This window comes from Hydra vulgaris, chromosome 02 (assembly GCF_038396675.1).
Source record: "Hydra vulgaris chromosome 02, alternate assembly HydraT2T_AEP".
Lineage (NCBI taxonomy): Eukaryota > Metazoa > Cnidaria > Hydrozoa > Anthoathecata > Hydridae > Hydra > Hydra vulgaris.
The window spans coordinates 49,368,878-49,391,628 of NC_088921.1; the positions used below are offsets into that span (position 1 = coordinate 49,368,878).

Below are 22,751 nucleotides of genomic sequence, written 5' to 3' on the forward strand. Positions count from 1 at the left end.
CCCACAACAGGAGATGTTACTTGCATTTTTTTTATTTTATTTGAAAGATATACTAATGAAGCACGAGAACCATAGCAGTTGTAATGATGCTGTGGCAGACTAAGTTGTTATTGAAGTTCAGCAGCAGTGGGCTCAAACTGGCATTGAAATACAACATAAAGGCAAGGTAAAAGTAAAGATTCTTGATCTGTATGATAGCTGTAGAACAATGCAGAAGAAAGGGTTAAAACCAAACGAAGGAAAAGATTTTTAGTGAAGGGTTGAAACAGTACTTTTTCATAGCACACCAAGATGCACAAACGAAAATAAAAAACCAACAGAATTCGTACCAAAAAAATTAAAGACTAAGATTTTGAATTCCTGAGTGCTCTTTAAGCTCAAAAAAAGGTATCTGGGTGCAGAATACAAGATCTACCAAGAAAATTAGACCATAACATGAAGAGAACTAAGGACTTCTTAAAGAAGAAAATGAATCAAAAGCAAAGCAAGCAAAACCTGTTTTCAATGATTGGTGAATCCTCAGGTCAACATTCAGAAAATGAAAGTACTGATAGCAGTTCTGCTGATTTACCAGTAAACGAGGAGTTTGAATGTCATGAAACGAGAAGAGTTTGAAAAGTGTGGCATAGAAGTAAGTCAATAGTAACACTTTCCAAAAAAACCCATTAAAGAGTGTAAAAATATCTACAATGGCCAATATGTTGAATTTGCTTGCTTATCAGAGAACAGCATTGATGGCTGCAGTTATATCAGAGGGTGGCGCTGATTCGAAAAGTGTGACACTGTCAAAGTAAAGTACCAGAAGGAAATTCAAACAGAAATGGCTCTTCATACAAAAAGTATCATTTACTGCAGCAAAGCCACACTTCTTTAGAGGGAGAAGAATCATCTCCTGGTGTACATTGGTTACAGCCTGGAGCATTTAGTCAGGCCTGATTGATGGTGGCCATTTTATACAGTGCAAAGATATGCATTCAGTGAGCAGCTGAAATATGACCTAGGTAAAATGAACAAGTTGCATCGCATTTGCTTGTTCAATGCCTTTTTCTACATAAAAGTGTGGCTTTCAGCATGTTCAGCTGCAGAAGCATCAGTGAATGATCTACAGTTGTGGAATGATCTCATTTGGTATAAAAGTTTTGAACAGCTACGATAGCACTTAACAGATATCTGTGGTATCTCACTGAAGAAATAGCACTACTTGCGCTTTTCTTCAGATAATGCCACTAGTATTTAAAAGGAAGTGTTGATACTTTTTTAAATTATTGGTGCAGTGCACATCTCTTGTTGTTTGTAGTATGAGTATATATTTTAATTTTACAAACTGTAAACACTCAAGAAAACAATTCCAGGACTTTTATTGTATAATATTTGTAATTGATTACTTAAATAATTTAGAAAATGGTAAAGTTTTAGTTATTTTTGTACTTATCATTGGCTTGGTGGCAAGGCTAAACTAAAGTATAAAAATAAAAAAAAGTTGTTTGATAATCATAAAAATAATAGGAAAAAGAGCAGGAAACATAACTATTGAAATTTTAATTTTTTTTGGAGCACCCTAATATATATAAATATAAATATATATAAAAATATATATATATATAAAAATATATAAATAAATAAATATATATATAAAAATAAATAAATAAATATATATATATATATATATATATATATATATATATATATATATATATATATATATATATATATATATATATATATATATATATATATATATATATATACACACATACAACTATAGGCATTTCACATTATAAAAATGCACATGAATTAAATATATAAAATTAACTTTTAAATACACACACACAAAAAAACAACCTTGGTTTACTTCCCACAAGAATAGATAATCCATCTGCTATAATAGCAGGAATGTAATGACTTATAACTTGCCAATAACGATTCATAAATCTAATTTTAAAAAAAAAAAATTTAAATAATCTTTTGCTTTTTTAAACAAATTCACTCCTTACAAGGTTGCAACAACACTCCTTAAAAGGTTTCCACTCCTTACAAGGTTGCAACAACACTCCTTAAAAGGTTTCTACTCCTTACAAAAAAGAGACTTACTGGTATTTTAAAGAATACTTTAAAATACCAGCCTTTTGTGATTATAACTTGCTTGTGATGATAATTTGCAGAGCTCATGGTAGTAATAGTAGGAAATTGAAAGACCTTATAGCAATGGGACAGAGACTCAAGCTTAGCAGAGCAGGTCCAACATCATTTACAATGCATTTTTGGATCTTGTCTAATAGAGAGAGAGCCTCATTAGAGAAACCAGCACATATATGACAACACTGTTTCATACAAAGACGTGAATAGAATATTGTAAAGAGAATAGAATAGTAGATGAGGTAGAGAATAGAATCAGAAGCAAGAATATGGCTAACACGATAAAGAGAAGCAATCTTACCAAATGCTAACTTTGCAATGGATTATATATGTAATTTTCCCAAGAGGTCAGTTTTAAATAATAATCCAAGAAGACGGAGAAGACTAAGTAAAAGCCACTCATCAATATAGGAATATCAACAACATTGTAATATTGTAAAAACTATTAGCAGCAACTGAGTTTTGTTTGGGTTGTAAGTTTACCACCCATTGCAAGCCCCAAACTGTTGCAGTGAAACCAGATTCAGTATTGATTACCTGTTCTAAGTGATCAAGAGGATGAATTTTTGTCAAGACTGGAGTATATAGTTGTGTCATCAGCAAATAGAGAGATGAGAAACAACAGGATCAAAGGTATAAAACCTTTTATTACCCCAGACACTATGGAATATGGAAATATTTTGATGGTTTGAAGCAATAAATGACCGACAGCAATTTCTTGAAAAATACCTTAACTTTAGCGAGTAAACTAATTCAAATAAAAATATATTGAGAGTTATGCACTTTGAATTTCAATCAATTTTTTCTGTTTCTTTATCGATTAAAAAAATTAAAAACTAAAATATAACAGTATAATATAAAATAAATTAATAGCTAACAAGTTTTTTCTGTTTTAAAAAGAAAAATCATTTAGCTATACAATTAATATTAATAACATAAAATAGTTAAGGAATTCCAAAAACATAATCTAAAAGTTAAATCAAGTTTAGATTTAAAACAGAAAATTGGAATAAAAAATATTTATAGTGTCCTCTTTTTGCTTAATAGCAAAGAAGGACTCATCTCTGCATTGACATTGACATCTCATCTCTGCATTGATCATCTGATCATCTCATCTCTGCATCTACTAGTTTTATGCACATCTTGTGACACCTTTAACCAATACTCTTTCAAAAGTTGCTTTTCTCATTTTTTTTTATTTCTCATTTGATTCTTAATTTAATAGTTTACTGAGCATCAGTAGTATTATTATCAAATATTTTTGTTTTCAATGATCAAACATGATTTTAGTATACTAGATATAATGATACAGCTCACATGTCACGCATGCCTTTGTGGAGAAAACATTCCCATATGCTTAATAAGATTTCACTGATCCATTTGTCTTACTTTTAATGCATTTGCAATACTTCTCACTTGCAATTCTTTTAATGTAGACTCTTTCTTTATAGTTAATGACATGTAACTCATAGTCCAAAATCACATTTTTTTAAAAATCTTCTACTGCCTAATAAAAATGCTCTTTGCATCGTTTTCATCTTTTGTACCCATTCATGATTGTCAGGATGGATTTTCCTATGGCAATGTAAGACCCAACATTTTTTTTTGTTAAAATTCTTCTAACAAGTTCTCTGCTTACTTTTAACTAGAAAAGAATTAGTTGAATATTTATAGTAACATTTTGTTGCTGTGTCTTGGAAATGTTCTGTTGGTTGTAAATATGCTACTTTTGTCATAGTCACTGAGCTTCTTATGGTCTTCTAGAATGAGGCATGTCAACAAATCCACCTGCCAGCTTCTAGAAAATCACACTTAAAATTCAGAAACACTGACAAGATTGTCTATTTCAAGTCTGTTTTTTTTGTTTTCCCTTCTGATTTGACAAGTTCAATAATTTGTTATTTGATGCTTTTTAACACTGATTTTTAACTCATTAGTACTACAAAATTTGAAATACTGCAAGTTAGTATATGACAATTTTTAGAGATTAAAATATTGTTTTGTGAAGTTTAAACTATTTTTTTAGTTGAGTATAACAAATAATCAGTAAATGAAATTTAATATGAAAAAAATTTAAAAATGAAAAAAAAAGTCAATAAATGTAGAAAAATCAGCTAAAGCAGTAATAAAGTATAATATTCATTAAATGTTAAAATTTATTTCAATATTTATAAATTTTCAATTAGTTTTAAGTTGAATTTGAATTTTTTTTGTATGGCTATTTTACTGATAAAAAATAAAAATGAAGAAAAAAAACTTAAAACAATTTTTCCATTAAATTGTAATATGAGAAAAATCAACATATTTTCATGAAAAATAGTAAAATATTGTGTAAGCAACTATTACATAAACTTAAGAAGCTTTTAAGAATTCACTAAATCAAAATTTAATCATCTATGAACACTTCACTTCAGAATAATACTACAGAAACATAAAATAAACATTAAATAAATCGATAATAAACAATAGAAAGAATATAAGATAACTGATTGCATATCCATTGTCTTTAAAAATCTCAATACATCTGCATAAAGCAAATAATTTGTTCCTTGCAATTTGTGTAATTGTTTGCAAAAATTAACACAAATTGAGATTGTTGTCCTGTTGGAATGTCCACTGTAGAGGTATGTTTTCTTCTACAAAAAAGTAACAATTGATGCTATAGAGTTTTATTATATAGGTATTTGTTATTATTCCTTTAATGCAATAGAGTGCTCCCAATCCAGAAAAATCATAAAAATTTTTGTTACTGATTTTAATTGTTTTCCAGCTGGCCTTTTAACACTTTTTTTACCATCAAAACAATTCATTTTAAATTTAAACTCAATGGATCATAATCATAAACTTCAAGTGCACTTTTTAATTTTTGTCAATATAAATAGTGTTTTTTTTAAACTTGTATGGAACTATTTTATATAATCCAATACAAAGTTATATAACATAAAATACTAATTATGAACTAAATATGTCCTTGTAAACTAAAACCAAGTTTTGAAATAGAAATTTAATTGCAGTTTTGTTATCTTTAAGATAAAAGTTCTATTTTACCAATGTTTTATTTCCGTTTTAAAAAAACAGTCATACGAGTTAGAACAAAACAAAAAAATATTCATCATTTACCAGCAATTAAAATTTAAATGTTTTTATGCCATTATGTTTTATTTTAAAATATTTTATGCTTTTTAGTTTTGGAGGACAGTTAATATACATTATTGCAGTAGTGATGTAGCATTCTCAACACACCCCTAATAATATATAAAATACCTAATGATATAATCTTGTTTCTCTGCACAGCAGCCTTGTTTATCAAGCTTTGCGTTTTAGAGTAATGCACCTGAGAGGGTTACAATATATATATATATATATATATATATATATATATATATATATATATATATATATATATATATATATATATATATATATATATATATATATATATATATATATATATATATATATATATATATATATATATATAAATAAAGATAAGAACAGCCTCCTTGGCCATAGGAAAGTGAATACAGCAGGCATGTCAAAGTGGTAGCCCACGGGCCACATGCGGCCCGCAAAACCTTTTACGGTAGCCCCCAACATTTTAATCATTTTATTACATATTGCGGCCCCCAGACATGCATTTCAAAATGTTTTATTAAAAACAATGATAAAAAAATTACAAACAGTTTTCTGAACTCCTTTATTAAAAAGAACATGAACACTAAATTAATTTTCTAACTTTTTATGAAAATTGAAAACCATAAAAAAATTTTTAAAATTATGACTATATATTTTAATTTTAACAATCGATATGAGAAAATAATGCGGGTAAATATAAAAAAGCAATTGCTTTTACTCAGCCTTTTTGGAGTAATTGTTCAGCTTTATGTGAATAAAGATTTAAGCAAAATCTCTCAAAATTTTATTTGGTAAAGCTGAGCAATTTACTCCAAAAATGCTGAGTAATTGCTTTGCTTTACGTGAACAAAAATTTGATCAAAATTGGTCAAATTTTTATTATTGTAAAGCTGAACAATTGCTCCAAAAAGGCTGAGGAAAAGCAATTGCTTTTTTTTATTCACTCGGCCTAATAGATCAGTTATTATCTTGTTGTTGTTGTTTAACATTGAACTATTTTTGTTTTTTGTTATTGTCACTTGTGTGAAATAAATAATGCAAAATTAAACTTCTGTAGTCTTTTTAATAATATTGCAGTGATTTGATAGATTTTAAATTTTTATTAAGATTATAATCTTGTTTACTTCACATCAAACCGTAGCAAAAGGACAGCATCGGTTGAAGAGTTACACTTCATTCATCAGGAAAATATATATTAGCTTGAGCGGCCCTCACAACATTTCCTTAGGCAAAAGAGGCCCCTATATCAAATTGAGTTTAACATACTCCTGAAATACAGTAAAAAATATTAAAGAAAGTCATACTTTGATGCAGCAAAAGCAAAGTTAGGTCTTCGAACAATACTGTTAAATGGATACTCATACAAAGCTTCACTACATGTTTTATCCATATTCACAAAATATGATGGATTTACATTGCCAGATGTACAATTACAAATCAATGGTTGAGATAATCTAAAGAAAAGCATAACAAATAAATGCTAATTATGTAACTAATATTATTACAAAAGTTTACATAGCCATCCATTCAAAAATAAAGAAATTGCAAATAACAAAAATGCAAAAATTGAAACTTTACTATAGGAATATATATATTCCTATATAATAAACGCTTTGATTACTATTTGTGGTAAAATATGGCTCTTAACAACTCTTTGTGTTTAAAGATGACAAAATCAAATAAACCTTATGTAAAAACCATTAAATTTAATTAAGAAAACTAACAAATTTTAACTTTTTTTAAAAAACCACAAAAATGCAACTTAATAGACTGTTTTTTTATTTTTTTAACAAAAATAAAAACAAAAACATTCGGAATGTTGTTATTTTTTATATAAACTGACAAATAGGTAGAACATACAAGGAGTGTACATATATTGAGTGATAAATAAGTAGAACATTGATCACGATGAAGTCCAATTAGTTAATAAAAAGTTTAATGCAGACACAACTTTTTAAAGCATTTTCATCATTTGTTCATTATTAGGCGACATTATTATTTATAGATAATATGGCGCCTGATTTTCTTTACAGTACCTAAGTTGTTTGTTCTCTTGTTTTAAACTCCTTTTAAAGTTGTCGCAATATTGAAAAACATTTGGGCTTGATAACTTCAAAATGCATTGGTATCAATGAAATCAATCCTCGGGTGCTCTAAAGTTTCTCTAAAAAATTCGATGTGCCTCACTCTCTTATTTATCAAGTTGTTTGACTTGGGATTTGTTTGGAGTGGAAACTGGCTAATATAGCACCCATATTCAAATAGGGCTCACGTACTGATCATGGAAATTACAGATCTATTTCCCTCACCACTGCAATTGATAAATTAATGGAGATTTTAATGTGTGATACTATGACTAAACAACTAGTAAAATCATTATCTTGGCATCAACATGGTTTTGACAAATCTAGATAATGTATTACATTTCTTCTTGTAGTGGATATCATTACTGAAGTGACAACTGTGTTGCATTGCTAATCTTGTTAGATTTTGCAAAGTTTTCAATTGTGTAATATATTTTCTGTTTTATCTCCTTTACCATTACTAAAGAAATTTATTTTACCATTATTAAATAAAATCCTTATTCAACAGATGATATAATTGAAGCCCTGACATTGATTAACCGTTTTACAATCAATGAAATCATTCACAATACTCTTAAAAAAAGAAAACTAACATCACATTGGATAGCCCACAGGTAAACTGATTAAAATCGCAAGAATAGAGTTAAAGCATGTAAGGAAAATTTAGCCCTTTTCAGAAATGGCCCATCAAGACTGTGTTACATTATTACAGCTGGAACTACAATAATTTGCCACCTGCCATAGTCACCAGACTTCAGAGCTCAATTTGATTTTTGGGTATTCGACTTGATAAGAAAAATATTGATGACAATTATGATATTGAAAGTAAAAAAAACTGCATAATGAAGCTACTTCAAATTATTCCCAAAGAAGAGTATAAAAAAATGTTTGACAAATGTCTTGAAAGGATGCAAATTTGTATAATAATGGAAATTATTTTGAAAGTTTAATAGCATAAAAATAAAAAAACTCTTATTTTTTTTTTTATAGGGGAGTTCTACAAACTTTCCTAACAACATAAATAACAGGCTTGGACAGGAATGGCACGTGATCAAGCACTATTGCTGATCACATCAATGATTTTTTTTTTACATCTTAACCACGACTGTTCATATGTTTTAGAAATGATTTTAGAAATGCAAGGAAAAAAGAAATGAATCAGGAAAACAAGATGAAGAAAGCGAATTCCAAAGAGCTGATGTTCGAGGAAAAAAACTAGATGAATAAGCGTGTTTGGAGCACTTAGGAATAGTCACAGACAAAAGGATGAGACTTAATTGAATGACAAGTAACACGAGAATGAATTTTAGTAGATGGCACAAAAGATGCTAGCTCTTTAGAGCAATGCCCATTATAGTATTTGTAGAAAAGAGAAAGAGAAGCAACATTACGACGATGTGATAATGGTTGGAGGTTGGCTGCAAGCGCAGTTCCAACTATGTTTACAATGCGTTTTTACACCTTGTCTAAAAGAGAAAGGGCATCGTTAGAAGATCCACCCCATATATGGCAACAGTATTCCATACAAGGCCGGATTTGAGATTTATAGAGATAGAGAATAGAATTCGAAGTAAGAAAGTGATGAGCTCGATAAAGAGATGCAACCTTAGCAGATGCTAATTTTGCAACTGATTTGATATATGGTTTCCAAGAAAGATTGGAAGTAAGGGTTAATCCTAGAAGATGAAGAGTAGATGACTCATCCAGTACATCACCGTTCATAAATATAGAAAGATCTAAATTATTGTGATAACGATTAGCTGAAAAAAATTGAGTTTTATCTGTATTGAAGTTCACCAGCCACTGTGAGCCCCATGCTGTAGCAGAAGTGAGATCCTTTTCAAGCTCAAATGCCCCTACCTCCAAGCAATCAGAGAGTGTTGGTTTCTTATCACGACAAGAATAAATGGTAGTATCATCAGCAAACAATGCCACCATAGATGTGAGAATATCTGGAAGATCGTTGATGTAAATTAGAAAGAGTATAGGGCCAAGGATAGAACCTTGAGGAACTCCTGAAGTTACAGAATAAGATAAAGAGTGCTGTCCATCGAGGACAACTTTTATGCTACGATTGGAAAGGAAGGATTCGATAATCTTAAAGATGTTGCCAGATACAACATAAGAAGAAAGCTTATGGAGAAGACCAGCATGCCAAACTTTATCAAAAGCCTTTGAAATGTCAAGAGCGATGGCCTTAACCTCTCCACCTTTATCTAATGCAGGATAAAACTTATCAGTTATTACTGTTAGCAAATCAGCTGTAAAATAAGATCGAAATCCATATCGATGGTCAGAAAGTAAGTTATTAGATTCAAGATGAGAGATAGTGTTTGTTAATTAAAGATTTAAAAACCTTGCTTATGATAGGAACAAGACTAATGGGACGGTAGTTAAACGAATTAGATCGCTCTCCAGAATTTTTGAAGATAAGGATAACGGATGCCGCTTTCCAGCAGGCTGGAAAATAAGACTCTGATAAGCACTTGTTAAATAGTTTTGAGAGTATAGACAACAGCTCCGGAGAACACTTCTGCAAGACAATAACAGGTATGTTGTCCGGGCCACAAGCTGCAGAAGTATCTAGGCAGGAAATCACTTTAGATACAGAAGCTGGAGTAATACGAATGTCAAGCAATGGATCAACCTGTTTGTTGGCAATATCAGGTAGAACGCAACTAGTGGAATCAAGAGATGATATTGATGAAAAGTTTTTAGCAAACAAATCAGCTTTGTCTTTAGGTAAGGTGACAAAGTCTGAACCATACAAGTGGGGTGGAATTAAAGATTTGCCCTTATTATTGATATTATTAAAGATTCTCCAGAAGTCATGAGAGCCTAATTTTTGAGATGAGATTTCATTTCATTTCATGACCTGAGAATAGCGGGCTTTGGCATTAGACAAAACCTTTTTTACAATGGTTTATAGCAGTAATAAACAGGCGTCTGTTTTCTGGAGAATTGTTTTGCTGATAAATATGGAAGTAACGGTTTTGATTGGCAATCGCAGCAGCACAGTGTGAGGAAAACCATGGAGAGTGAGGCTTGACCTGGAATCGTCGAGAGGGAATGAAAGATTCCATGCCAGCCTGAATCCACGAAGTTATGTAAAAAGCAAATAAGCACATAGTTTTTGTTACTTTATTTATTTTAAAATTAGATTGAAGAACTTGACTCAAAGCATAGATAGTACTCAGAACACTGTTTAATAGCCTAAGCAATTGCCTCATTACTACTAATAAACCCTAAGCCGTAACAAAGGGCTCCAAATGTGGCCTCCGCAATGCACACCAAAAGTAAAGACAGGGACACCATCCATGCGCAACATGGCACTGTTAATACTTTGATACTTTTCAGCAGTTGATGGAATTAGCCTCTCTGAGAGCTACCACAGAGTTTGGGAAACCTGACTGCCAGCCGGCCTCAGAACCATAAAACTGAGTTTTAGAGCTGTACCCTCATTAGGAGATAATAGAATGAGTTGCCTTGTCATAAAAACAAAGACACAAGCAAAACCCATGCATTGAGTCAAGAAGATCCAGCATTCAACATCCTAAACTGGAAACAATGTATTAAAAATACATCTGCGCCAGCCTAATAGATGAAGAAGGGGTGCGAAGCCAGTCAACAGATAGAATCTGTTTACCCCTTTAACAACTTTTTGTAATTTAAACAACTCTTTGTAAATAACTCTTTGTCTTTTAAACAACTCTTTGTGAAAATAGAAACAAATAAAAAACAAAAAGAGAAACAATTAAATCATTTTGTTACAATGGGAAGATTTAATTTAACTTATTCATAATTTAAAGTAACTTAAAAAAATAATCAAAAAAATATATTTTTAGAAAGTCATGGAAAAATAGTTTCAAACAATTAAATTTATCATAAAAAATACATGCCTACATAAAATAATTTAAATATAAGATTTTATGTTAATTTACACTAAATGCGTTTATTTTCAACAATCATCAAAAAAAATCATTTTATTCTTTTATAACTTTAGAAAAGGTCAACGATTAAAAGTTTACAATTTTTTTATTGCATATAAATTTTTTAAACATTAAAACAGCTGTCGTCAAATTGTAAAGAAAAAAAATTATAAGTGTGGTCAGTTACAGCGTGCAATCGCACGCCATTCCTGTTCAAGCCTGAAGTGTATATGTAAATATATATAATTTTTTTTTTATTTTTTTTAAAAATATATAATTTTTTCATATGCTTTATAAAAAAACAACTGGTAAATGAGCAATTATTATAATACTAAATATTTTGCTTTACAATATTTTGATATTGATAATATATATATATATATATATATATATATATATATATATATATATATATATATATATATATATATATATAATACATAAAACTGTTAAATATTAAAACTTGAAGGAACTTGAAGCACGAAGGATTGGTATATTTTAAAAATTATACTTTAGCAGATAAAATTGATTTTGTTTACTTTCAAAAATTCGAAAGCGTTTTTTTAAAGCTTAATTTTTATCCAGGTGTTTTGCGTGATGGGTAATTCCATGTTGAATGACCAAGAAATTTTAAAAAATGTCACCCTATATCTCAGATTTTGTTGATTTTTATTCAGTTGAGAGTACTTAGTAAAATAGAAATTTCTTGATAATTTAGTCTCTGGCTCCAAGAAGATTCTGAAATATGACCATTTTAATTTTAACAGATGTTGGCTAGGCCCCTCTTGTCCCCTCAGAATTGCAACATTTTTATAGATTTTAAGTTTGAAAATATTTGGTCCTTTTACTTAAAAATTTGTACCTGGGTTTTTTCAGGGGTGTCAAATCCAATAAAATTATCGAAAATGTAAAAAATTATTTTTAAGTACTTGTTGATAGATAATTTAAATAAATTTAAGCAATTTTTTTTATACCTGATTTTTGATGCTCAAGAAACCCATGTGGCCTTGATGGTATCAAAAAAAATATTACACAACATTCTATATTCATTGATCTTTCAAAAAATGTACAGATTTTGATCCAAAGTATGTGGATTTTCATATATGGATAATGGGGTAGAGTCCCCACTTTTTATAGCGGAGTATTGCAATCGATTTTTCATTACCTTCCAGACTAGCTGGAGCTCTGAAACTTTTGGCATTTTTGTAGTCCTGATGAACGTGTGTTAAAATTGTATCCAGGGCAGATCACCAGAGGGTCCATAAGGCAGGGGCACTGGCAGTTATACCCCACTTTTATCAAGAAAAAAATTTTTTTTGGATTTTTTTGGAAGTATATAAAGATAACTTTTTTTAACGACAACATTTTTTTTAAAGACAACATTTTTTTTAAAGATAACATTTTTAATAAAGTAGATAAGATAACTTTGAAAATATTGTCTTCAAAAAAAAATTTTTATATATATTTGTTTTATTTGTTTTTTGATCATTCTGTATTTAATGATCATTCTTAAAATGTTTTAAGAAAGTACATGTTTATAAGATTTTTGATTTGCAAGTATACAGATTAAAAACAGTCATCCATCTATAATAATGATTTTACCAGAATTTCACATTGCATAATTTAAAACTTGAATTGGAAAGAAAACAGACAGAACAACTTCAATTGTTGTTGATCTGTCAGACAACAACAATTGAAGAACACACATTGATGTTATCAGACGCAATAAACAAATTAACAGCACATTCAGCACAAAACAGCCTGGTTTCTATCGACACTTAAAACACAAAATTGTTTTAACCAGTTAAAAATAATTGGTTAAACAATTTTGCTTTTAGGTGTCAAAGAAATCAGGCTGTTTTAAAGTTAACTTACAAAAAAAATTTAATTGTAACCGAATATGAAAAGATAAGGCATTTTAACATCATTTTTTTTTTTAGTTCTAAAAAAAAAAAAAAAAACTTTTTAGAGTCATTTTTTTAAACTTTAGGCTATTTTATATGGCAGATCATTGATCCCCATTAACATTCCTACATTGCGAAATGTCAAGCAAGATAGCTATGACATATGAAAAATTTGGAAAAAAGCATGTAGTTTTCTGCAAAAGGTGTTTGCAGAAAACTACACGTTTGTGATTCAAGATGAAATCCAAAGTTACCATTGGCGTTAAAGTCAATGCATGTTACACTACGTTGTCCTTTACTTATTAAATGAAAATGACTTAAAGGCTAAAATTTGAACCTGAAATATTGGTTTGTGCTGAAAAAATGACTAAACTTAAAGAAAAATTGTTTTGCTTTATGTCAGAAGATAATGAGCATGTATGAAGTTCAGAGACAAAGTTAATTATTTAAAAGAAAACCACCCTAATATTTCAAAGATCCTCTATTTTTCAGATGGTTGTGTTGCACAGTATAAAAACCACAAAAACCTATACAATATCTGTCTCCATAAAGATACTTTTGACATTGATGCAGATTGGACATTTTTGCTACAAGTTATGGTAAGTCACCATGTGATGGTATTGGTGGCACTGTAAAACGATTAACTGCAAATACAAGTCTACAAAGCCTCATAAATGACTAGATAATGAGTTGTAATTAAATGCCTGACTGCTGTAAAAAAAATATTAAAGGGATTATTTTTTCAAAATTGAAAAAGAAACACTGACAGAATTACGCACCACTTTTAAAAAACATTTTCAGCTATGGGGTCGTACATAAATTCAGTCACGCAATTTTTGATATTTTTTGATGCATGGCAGAGGGGATTCTGCCTCAGGCTAGTAAACTAAGGGTTCGAGGTTTATCTCCCAATGCCAAAAATTTTTTAGCACACTTAGAAATAGATCATATGAGTTGTTAGCATCGTTTGATTGCGTTGTTTTTTTTCTTCACACTTTTGTGCACCAACTAAATAAAGTTCTGCACTTTTGAATTGTTTGCACAATTTGAAGTTTTTTTGAACCACTTAAATTCAAAGCACAAAACATGCACTGCGCATAGATTGCTACACCCCTAGGCCCAACGCGTTGCTCCTGCGGCTGTAACAGTCCATTAACAGGCTGTAACTACTCCGTTAAATTTTAACATGCACATTTATTGGCACTACAAAAATGCCAAAATTTTCAGAGCTCCAACTAGTTTGGAAGAAGTGAAAAATCAATTGCAATATTCCGCTACCAAAAAGTGGGAACTGTGCTTCGTTATCCATATATGGAAATCCATATATTTGCAGATCAAAACCTTTACATTTTTTGAAAGATCAATGAATATAGAATGATGTGTAATAGTTTTTTTTTTGATATCATCAAGGCCACATGGGTTTCTTGAGCATTAAAAATAAGTATATAAAAAATTGCCTAAATTTATTTAAATTGATAATTACATGTACTTAATAATAACTTTTTACACTTTTGATTATTTTTTTGGATTCGTCACCCCCAGAAATAGCCAGTTACAAATTTTTAAGTAAAAAAACTAAATATTTTTAAAGTTATGTGACTTGAAACCTTTAAATAAATGTCGCAATTTTGACGGGACAAGAGGGGCCTGGCCAAAAGTAAAATGGTCATAGTTTAGGATCTTCTTGGAGTTAGAGGCTAAAAACTACAAAGAATTTTTATTTTACTAATCACTCTCAACTATATAAAAATCAGCAAAATCTGAGATGTATGGTGACATGACCTGGGTCATTTGACATGGAATTACCCTAACATGTCATTTGATTCATTTTGTTGAACATGATAAGTTACTTTAAAACAATACTTCTAAACAATGTCAATGATTAGTTTACAAAAATTTACTTTATCCATGTATTAAGTCACATGATTTATTTTAATGTTTTTAATTATAATAATAATAGTAACTATTTATTGCTGAAATTTAACAAAATAATTAAAATTAATTATAACAAAAATTGTTTATAACATTAAACAAGAGTGTGTAATAAGCACACTCTATATTAGGTTGATATAGGGTGTATATAGAATGAATATAACTCGTTGAAATATTTTAAAAATAGATTTAAACACATGATTTAATTTCAAATAAATTTATTTCAACATTTTTTAGGATTATTTTACTTTATTTATATTATTTTTATCTATACTACTTTTTTTATTATTATTTATATATTATCTTTAAAAGTCTTTTATACTTTATTTTTTTTTTTATTTGAAAATATAAAAGATTTTTTAATTGAATGTTTATTAGTGGTATTTATGTTTGTGCGAGTTGTCCATAAAGTTATGTGTTGATTTTAATTTGTTAATCGAAATTAGACTATAAATAATCAATGAATAATAAAGTTTTTAAATGGACTCTTAGAAAATATACACCAAAATAATGCACCAACTCTAAACAAAAGTTTTTTTTCTGTAGTGAAGATGATTCCAAATGTTAGTTATTTAAAAAGAAAAAAAAATTTTTTTTTTTAATAATGCAACTTAATTATAGTGCTATATAATGATTAATTGTCATTTATTTTGTTTTCCATAATATTTTTTTTTTTTAAAAAAAGACTTCAAGTTCAAACAATCCTTTGAGGTTTCTAGATAAGTATTTATTAATTGATAAAAGTAGAAAACTGGCTACATGTAAGATTACAGAAAAGATAAATGATAAAGTGATTTCATGTGGCATGCAAATAAGAAAATCAAAAGTTTAAAATACAAAATAGCATTTGGAATAATTACATCTATCAGAATATAAAAATGAGCCTTATGGCCAAAAGAAAATCTTCAGAATCATTTTTAACACTTTCACAAGATTTTAATACTAAAAAAACTAATTTTAGATTCTTTTTCTATCAAAAAAAAAATGGTGAAAGATACTCTATATAGATTTGATATCAGCAAAGATCAAAGAGCATGTGCAAGTGTAGACAATGAAGCCAACATGACTAGAGCAATCATACTTTTAAACAAATATTCAAGTGATTAAAATTTTCTAGATAAAGCTTTGCAGGACAAAGAATAAGAGGAGTTATTACAACAGCATACAAATTAGGAAGAAAGTGTAGCTTTTTAGGAAAAAAGTGTAGCAGTTTGGGAAGAAAATCTAGCCTTAGTCCTCCCATAATGGTGTCAACAGTTGTCTACCAATATTATTCGTGGTGCTTAAAAAAACATAACATGCTGTTAAGAAACTAAGAAACTCACATACAATGTTTAGCAAGGAAGCAATACAAAGTTGTTCTAATTTTGGATAACAAGACAAGCTGGGGTACTATATTCTGGATTATTGAACAATTATTACTTTTGCTTCCACTGTGAGCAATTTGCTGCAGTTGATCAGATATTCTTTCTACGCCCTGAAATATGGGATGAGTTGAGTCATCTTTGCCAACTTTTAAAAAAGCCATATGATGTGACAGTAAATTTCAAGGAATGACCATCACTCCAGGAGAATTCCTCAAGGAATGGTTGAAATTGAAAATTGACCTAGAGAAGAATCAAGGACTAATTGCTTAATAAAAGTTTATATCCAGCGATCTGCATTCTTCACTCAAACCTGATACTTTAGATAATATTTTATTTTTAAGGATGAATCAAGATTTTGAATTATAAATTCAGGTCATATTATGAAAAATCCAGAAAATTGTTTGGGTAAAATATCCAGTAAATTCCCTTATTTTCTTAATTTTGCATTTAGCTGAGTTGTTTAAATTTTTTTTCCAAATTTTTAAAAATTTTTGTATGAGTAATAAGTGAAAAAGCTTAAAAAACAAATATATTACAAAAATATAACTAAATTAGTATGTATGGAAAAGGTTTGGGATATCCAGAAAAACTAAAAGTTAGAAGAACATCCAGAATTCTGGAAATATTCAGAGAAAGATAATCACTGGTTACTGTCATATAACAAAGAAAAAATTATTTTGATTTTATTTTTTGCGTAACTGCTCCGGAGCCGGAGCCAAAAATTCTAATGGAGCTGGAGCCAATTTTTAGACCTTGGCTCCAATGCCCTGTGTGTGTAAAATATATGTATAAAGCCTTCCCGGGAAGCGCGTGCGGTCGCACGCCTTGTACATCTATTTTAAAGTATTCTTTTTAGACAACTTGATCACGTTTTTATATAGTAAGCGTTTCAAGAATTCGCAACAAAATAAAGCTATAAGAAACTAGAGAATAAATCAGCAATACTTGAGGAAAAGAACCAAAGACTATACAAAATAGAAAATCTCAATAAAATAAGCTAAAAAAAATTATTAATAAACAAAAGAAAATTGTTGTCAAAAAAATAATATACCTAAATATTTACTGTTTTCATTTTCTTCTTTTTAGAGCATTTGTTATTTTTTCCACTACCAAAATTGATACAAGTCGAGGAAAAATGTAGATAAAAATATAACGAAAATAAAAATTTTATATTTTTATTTTTTGGTTTACAATTTTTTTGCAACTTTTTTTAGTCAGTATATAAAGGAAATACTTTATAAATTGCGCTAGAAACACGGACAGTTTTTAAATTTGTTTTTCAAATGTCTGTTTTTATCAATGGACAAGAAAGCAAGAGAACTAATTGCTATTTATTTGTGAAAAATTTTATTTATTTTTAAAAAGTTTTTCATGTAAAAAAATGAAACGATGCTGCAAAATTTTGTGGGCGAATGCATTGATAATTTGCTGAACTTTCATAACGAAATTTTTAGGAGCCTATTTAAATTATTTAACTTATTTAAATGTAGCCTTTTGTTTAAGTTTTTAAAATGCATTTTTTTGAACAGAGAAATCGTTATGTTCATTATCTCTAGTAATTTGTATTAACATTAGAAAACGGGCAATATAAAAGAAACTATTTCATACATAATAATATTCTTTTATTTAACTTATTCCGTCTTCAACAAAATTTGTTAATCAAATAATACTTTTTACAAATAAATAACAATTTATTTTTCTATTTTCTTATTATATAAATATTGAAAACAAGCGTCAAATAAAGCAAAAACTTTTCTAAAAGCGAAAAGACATAAAGACAAAAAAAAGAATAAAAAAGTTGTATAAAAATTTTATAAAAAATTTTTTTTTAATTAATAAATTTTCTAGTTTATTTAATTAAACTTGATATTTTGTTACAATTTTGTTTCCTTATTTAAGAATTTTTTTTTTTCTTAGTAAATTAGTTTAGCTTTTTGCCAGGAATTATTGAATTGTTTTATAAGCTAAAAGATGCAAACTGCCGTGGTCAGTTAGTCTAAAAAAATTTACATTAAACGTGGACAAACAAGGCGTGCGACCGCATGGGCTTCCCGGAAAGGCTTGATATATATATACACACATACATTTAATTTAACAACCTACCTTTTATTAAACTAAACCACCTTAAAACAAAAGGTTCTAGATAGTTAATGAAATTATTCCAAAATTAAATATAAAAAATAACAACTTACTGACTTACACCATAATACCATACTCCTGAAATTATACAATTTGAAACTAAGTCAACAGGAACCATGTCATTTTTCACCTTTGGGGCATGTATAGTACGAAGAACTCCTTTTCCGACCTGTAAAAATTTTGAAATATTCAAAAATCTCACTTCATCTAAATAAATAAAAAAAATTTAAAAAAACTCACAGCAGCAATAACTCCACTTATGCCAAAGAAGTTGTCAACCCAACCCTTCAAAATAAAATTAAAACATACATTATAAAAAAACCTAAAACAAAAATGTATGTATAATTTATATATATATATATATATATATATATATATATATATATATATATATATATATAATATATACATATGTAAATATATACAAAATAGATAATGTATTATTATGGTATAATAATAATAATACAAATACTCTTGTGCGTTTAAGAGTGCTCAATATTATTAAATAGTAGAGCAATATTTATCTATTTATTTATATAAAATGAATAAAAACAACTTTTGATGGAACTCTGAGTTTCATGCCCTTTCATGACACAAATGGCGTGCGAACGCATGCTGTAACTGACCACACTTTTAATTTTTTTTCTTTAGAATTTGACCACAGAAGTTTTGATGTTTTAACAATTTAAATGCTATAAAAAAAATTGTTATGTTGATCTTTTCTAAAGAGTTTATTTTACGTGAAGGCTTTAAATAAATAAAAAAATTAATTATAGTGATTGTTTAAAATAAACGCGTTTTGTGTAAATTAACAAATAATGTTACATTTAAGTTTTTTTTATGAATGCATGTATTTTTTATGTATATAAAACAATTTATAATTTATCAATTATGTATAAAAGCTGTTAGTCTGAAAAAAAAAATAAACTAAAAAGTTCTGAGTCAGACAAAAAAGGATAGTGAACTATGGTCCAAAAATTATTTAGGACTATTTAACTTAGGTTACGCAGAAAAACAAGTAAAAACACCATTTAACTTTATGCAAGAAAACATGTACAAAAATGTTTCACCTTTTAGGTTAGATGTCTGCAAATTGGTATTGTGAATCATATTGAAACTTATAACATGATGTAGTGAATTCAATACTCATTACAAAAAAATTAAAGAGAAGTTCTATTAAAAGTGATCTCAGGAAAACAAACATGTTATTTTGACACAGCACATTTAACTGTGCAATTATTAAAGATTAAAATGTGCTATAACTAAGCATATTTATTCAAAACTTTAGATGCAAACACATAAGATTTAATAATAGGAAAAAACACTTGAATAATTATTTTAAACTAATTTTTAAAAATAACATCAAAACATTTTAACTAATGTTTTTATATTAGCAAGACTTTTAAATATAGTAACAAATTACTGATAATAACTTTTGTTTAAAGTACCAATGAATGTTGCATTAAGTTTTTTTTACTTATACTTTAAAAATTATGTTAGTATGCATTTTTTATAATAAGTATTATTAAAAAAAAAAATTCGATTTTATTAGCGACAACTTTTTTGACAACAAAAATCACTTTAATGAACTTTATATAAGAATAATAAAAGTTGATACACTAAAAGAGATTGCATTGAAAAAAAATGTCAAATGTTTTAGAAAGCCGTTATAATTTAATAATATCGATCTTTACTAATGTAACTAATGTTACTAATACTAGTAAAATGCTTTTAAATAAAGTAAAAAACCACTGCTAAAAAAATCACTGCTATATAAAATTCGCAACAAAAATATTATAGATTTCTTACAAAAATATACAGTGCAAAAAGTACCTTCTGACACCACTCTTTGCCAAACTAATGTTAATAGAAATGTATAAATCTTTGAAACCATCAAAAAAAAAAATTAGCAATTGTTATTTGTTTATGTCAACTGATGTAAAAACAATATGACCGATGTAAGTAAAATGTTTCTTATCTAAGTGAAAATTTCAACTGAGCAAATATATTTTGTTACACAAGTAACTTATTTTTACAAATGTAATTTGCCTTTAATGCTTATCACCATGCTAAAATAAAATAATGCAAATAAGTAATTTTGATTATTAGGAAAAGTGTAAAATAAAAATTATAGAAAATATTTTTATATTTTAACTGCTTTATAATTGATTTTTTAAGACATAATTTAAATGCTTAAAAAAAAATTTTTAAAGCATTTTTTTTTGTTGCCCTAGTAATTATTTACTATCACATATTTATATGGAAACTTACTATTTTTAAACTAGTAAAAAAAAAACACTAAATTAAATGTGCATATTTGTTAAACAATTGTTAGAACCTAATTTTAAAGAACTTTATTTTAAAGGGTTTCCCATTTTTATATAAAACTATTAGAAAAGATAAAAGATACAATGCTTATTCCAAATGTAATTAAAAATTTGATTTAAATTATCTTACTGGTTTCATTTTTTAAGTTTTTTAGTTGAGTTATATTTTTTGTGTTTTAGTTTTAGTTAAGTTCTTTTTATTATCTCTTTCGTTTTTTTGTTTTTTTTTAGTAAAGATTAAATAAAAAATATTTTTTTGAGTTAAAGTCTTTAAATAAAGCATTTTTGAAATGTTTAACTTTTCAAAACATTTTAACAGCTGTGGTCAAATTGTCAATAAAAAAAATAATTTGGGTGTATATATATAATGACTTGGGATCAAGACTGATAATATATATATTATTATTTTATAAACATCAATAAATACGAATTTCTCTCAATATTAAATTGATTTTTTAAAAGAAATTTTTGCTGGATTGCTGTGACCAGAGTCTTCAGCTTAAAAGTTTTTTTGTTTTGTTTGTTTATATCTTATTTTTAAAATGGCAGTTCTATTTTATGTCAATGGGATGGTTTCATCTTTTTCTGACGTAAGTGCGCCAGAAATGGTGTCCAAAATTTTGTTGACACATACTGTCCCTCATCTAAATTGATCAAGATAAAAAAAATATTCAAAAAAAAAATTAAAAATACAATTTACTGATTTTTAATTTAAAGAAGAAAGGTTAAATACCGGGACTGGGTCTGAAAGAGATGCTGTAACAATTGATGGTCTCACAATTATTAAAGGGAGATTACCAGCATTACGTTTTAGATAATCCTCTGCTAAAGCTTTTGTAAATGTGTATGTGTTTGGGTAACCTCCCAGTAAAGATTTTGTTAGACTGTTCAACATGTCATCTGTCATCCATCTAAACGAGAAATTAAAAGATAATTAAAAAGTAAAAGACACCTTAAAAAAAAAAAAGGAATATTGAAACAATCAAATATACAAAAAGAATGCAGTTTTAAATCTATGCAATACTAAGATTCCAAAAAATTGTAGTGAATTTAAAAAATTTCTCCTTTAAATTTTGGGTAAAACAACAAAATTGAAAATGCTTAGGATTTGAGAAAAAAAAAGTTTTCAAGGAAATTAAGTTAAGCAAAAAAGTAAATTAAATCCTATCAAGGGAATAGGAAAAGTCAAAAAAATTAATGAAAAGAAAAACATTGATATATATCCATTTCCCAAGGTCCTGATTTTGCTAACTTAATTGATTATACAGCAATAAGTAGTGGCAGAGTAGAAATGCGGAGAATCATCAGGAATCATTGTGGAGAATCATCTGGAATCTAGAGATACTTCTTATCATCACACATTTATCATTTGCAAGCAATTTAGTATAAGGGGTCGTCCATAAATTGTCACGCTCTATGGGGGGTTAAAAAAAGGCCAAAAATTGCGTGACGTAATTTATGGACAACCCTTAAGCTAAATCTGAAAATTCTAACAACGTAAAATAACATTGAAATCATTTATTTATTAGTTCACAGAGAAAATTGTAGCAAGATATATAATGTAATGCCAGGGTGTTGGTTATATAATGCAAACTATGTATATAATTGGTTGAGTTTTTTCCTAAACGCACTCAAAGCTGAATGTTGATATTTGTATTGTTTATGTTAAATTGTTACTTGAAATATTATGCACATTATATTATGTATACGAAAATATGTTACTTCAAGTATTATGCACATTATATTAACTATGTAAGGTTTTTAATACTGTATTTGTAGCAGGTAAACCATATGTGTA

The 22,751-nt window shown here is 28.0% G+C and overlaps 1 protein-coding gene across 1 annotated transcript in view; it reads right to left on the bottom strand.

The window, feature by feature from the left end:
• LOC100202061 (fatty acyl-CoA reductase 1) overlaps positions 1-22,751 on the bottom strand; it is a 53,342-nt gene that overhangs the window by 10,668 nt on the left and 19,923 nt on the right. Inside the window, exons 5-9 of the mRNA XM_065791237.1 lie at positions 21,687-21,864; positions 18,867-18,911; positions 18,680-18,795; positions 6,576-6,725; positions 1,843-1,932 (exon numbers count right to left, since the gene is read on the bottom strand). Of these exons, the coding sequence (XP_065647309.1) occupies positions 1,843-1,932; positions 6,576-6,725; positions 18,680-18,795; positions 18,867-18,911; positions 21,687-21,864 (579 nt within the window). The remainder of the gene's footprint in view (positions 1-1,842; positions 1,933-6,575; positions 6,726-18,679; positions 18,796-18,866; positions 18,912-21,686; positions 21,865-22,751) is intronic.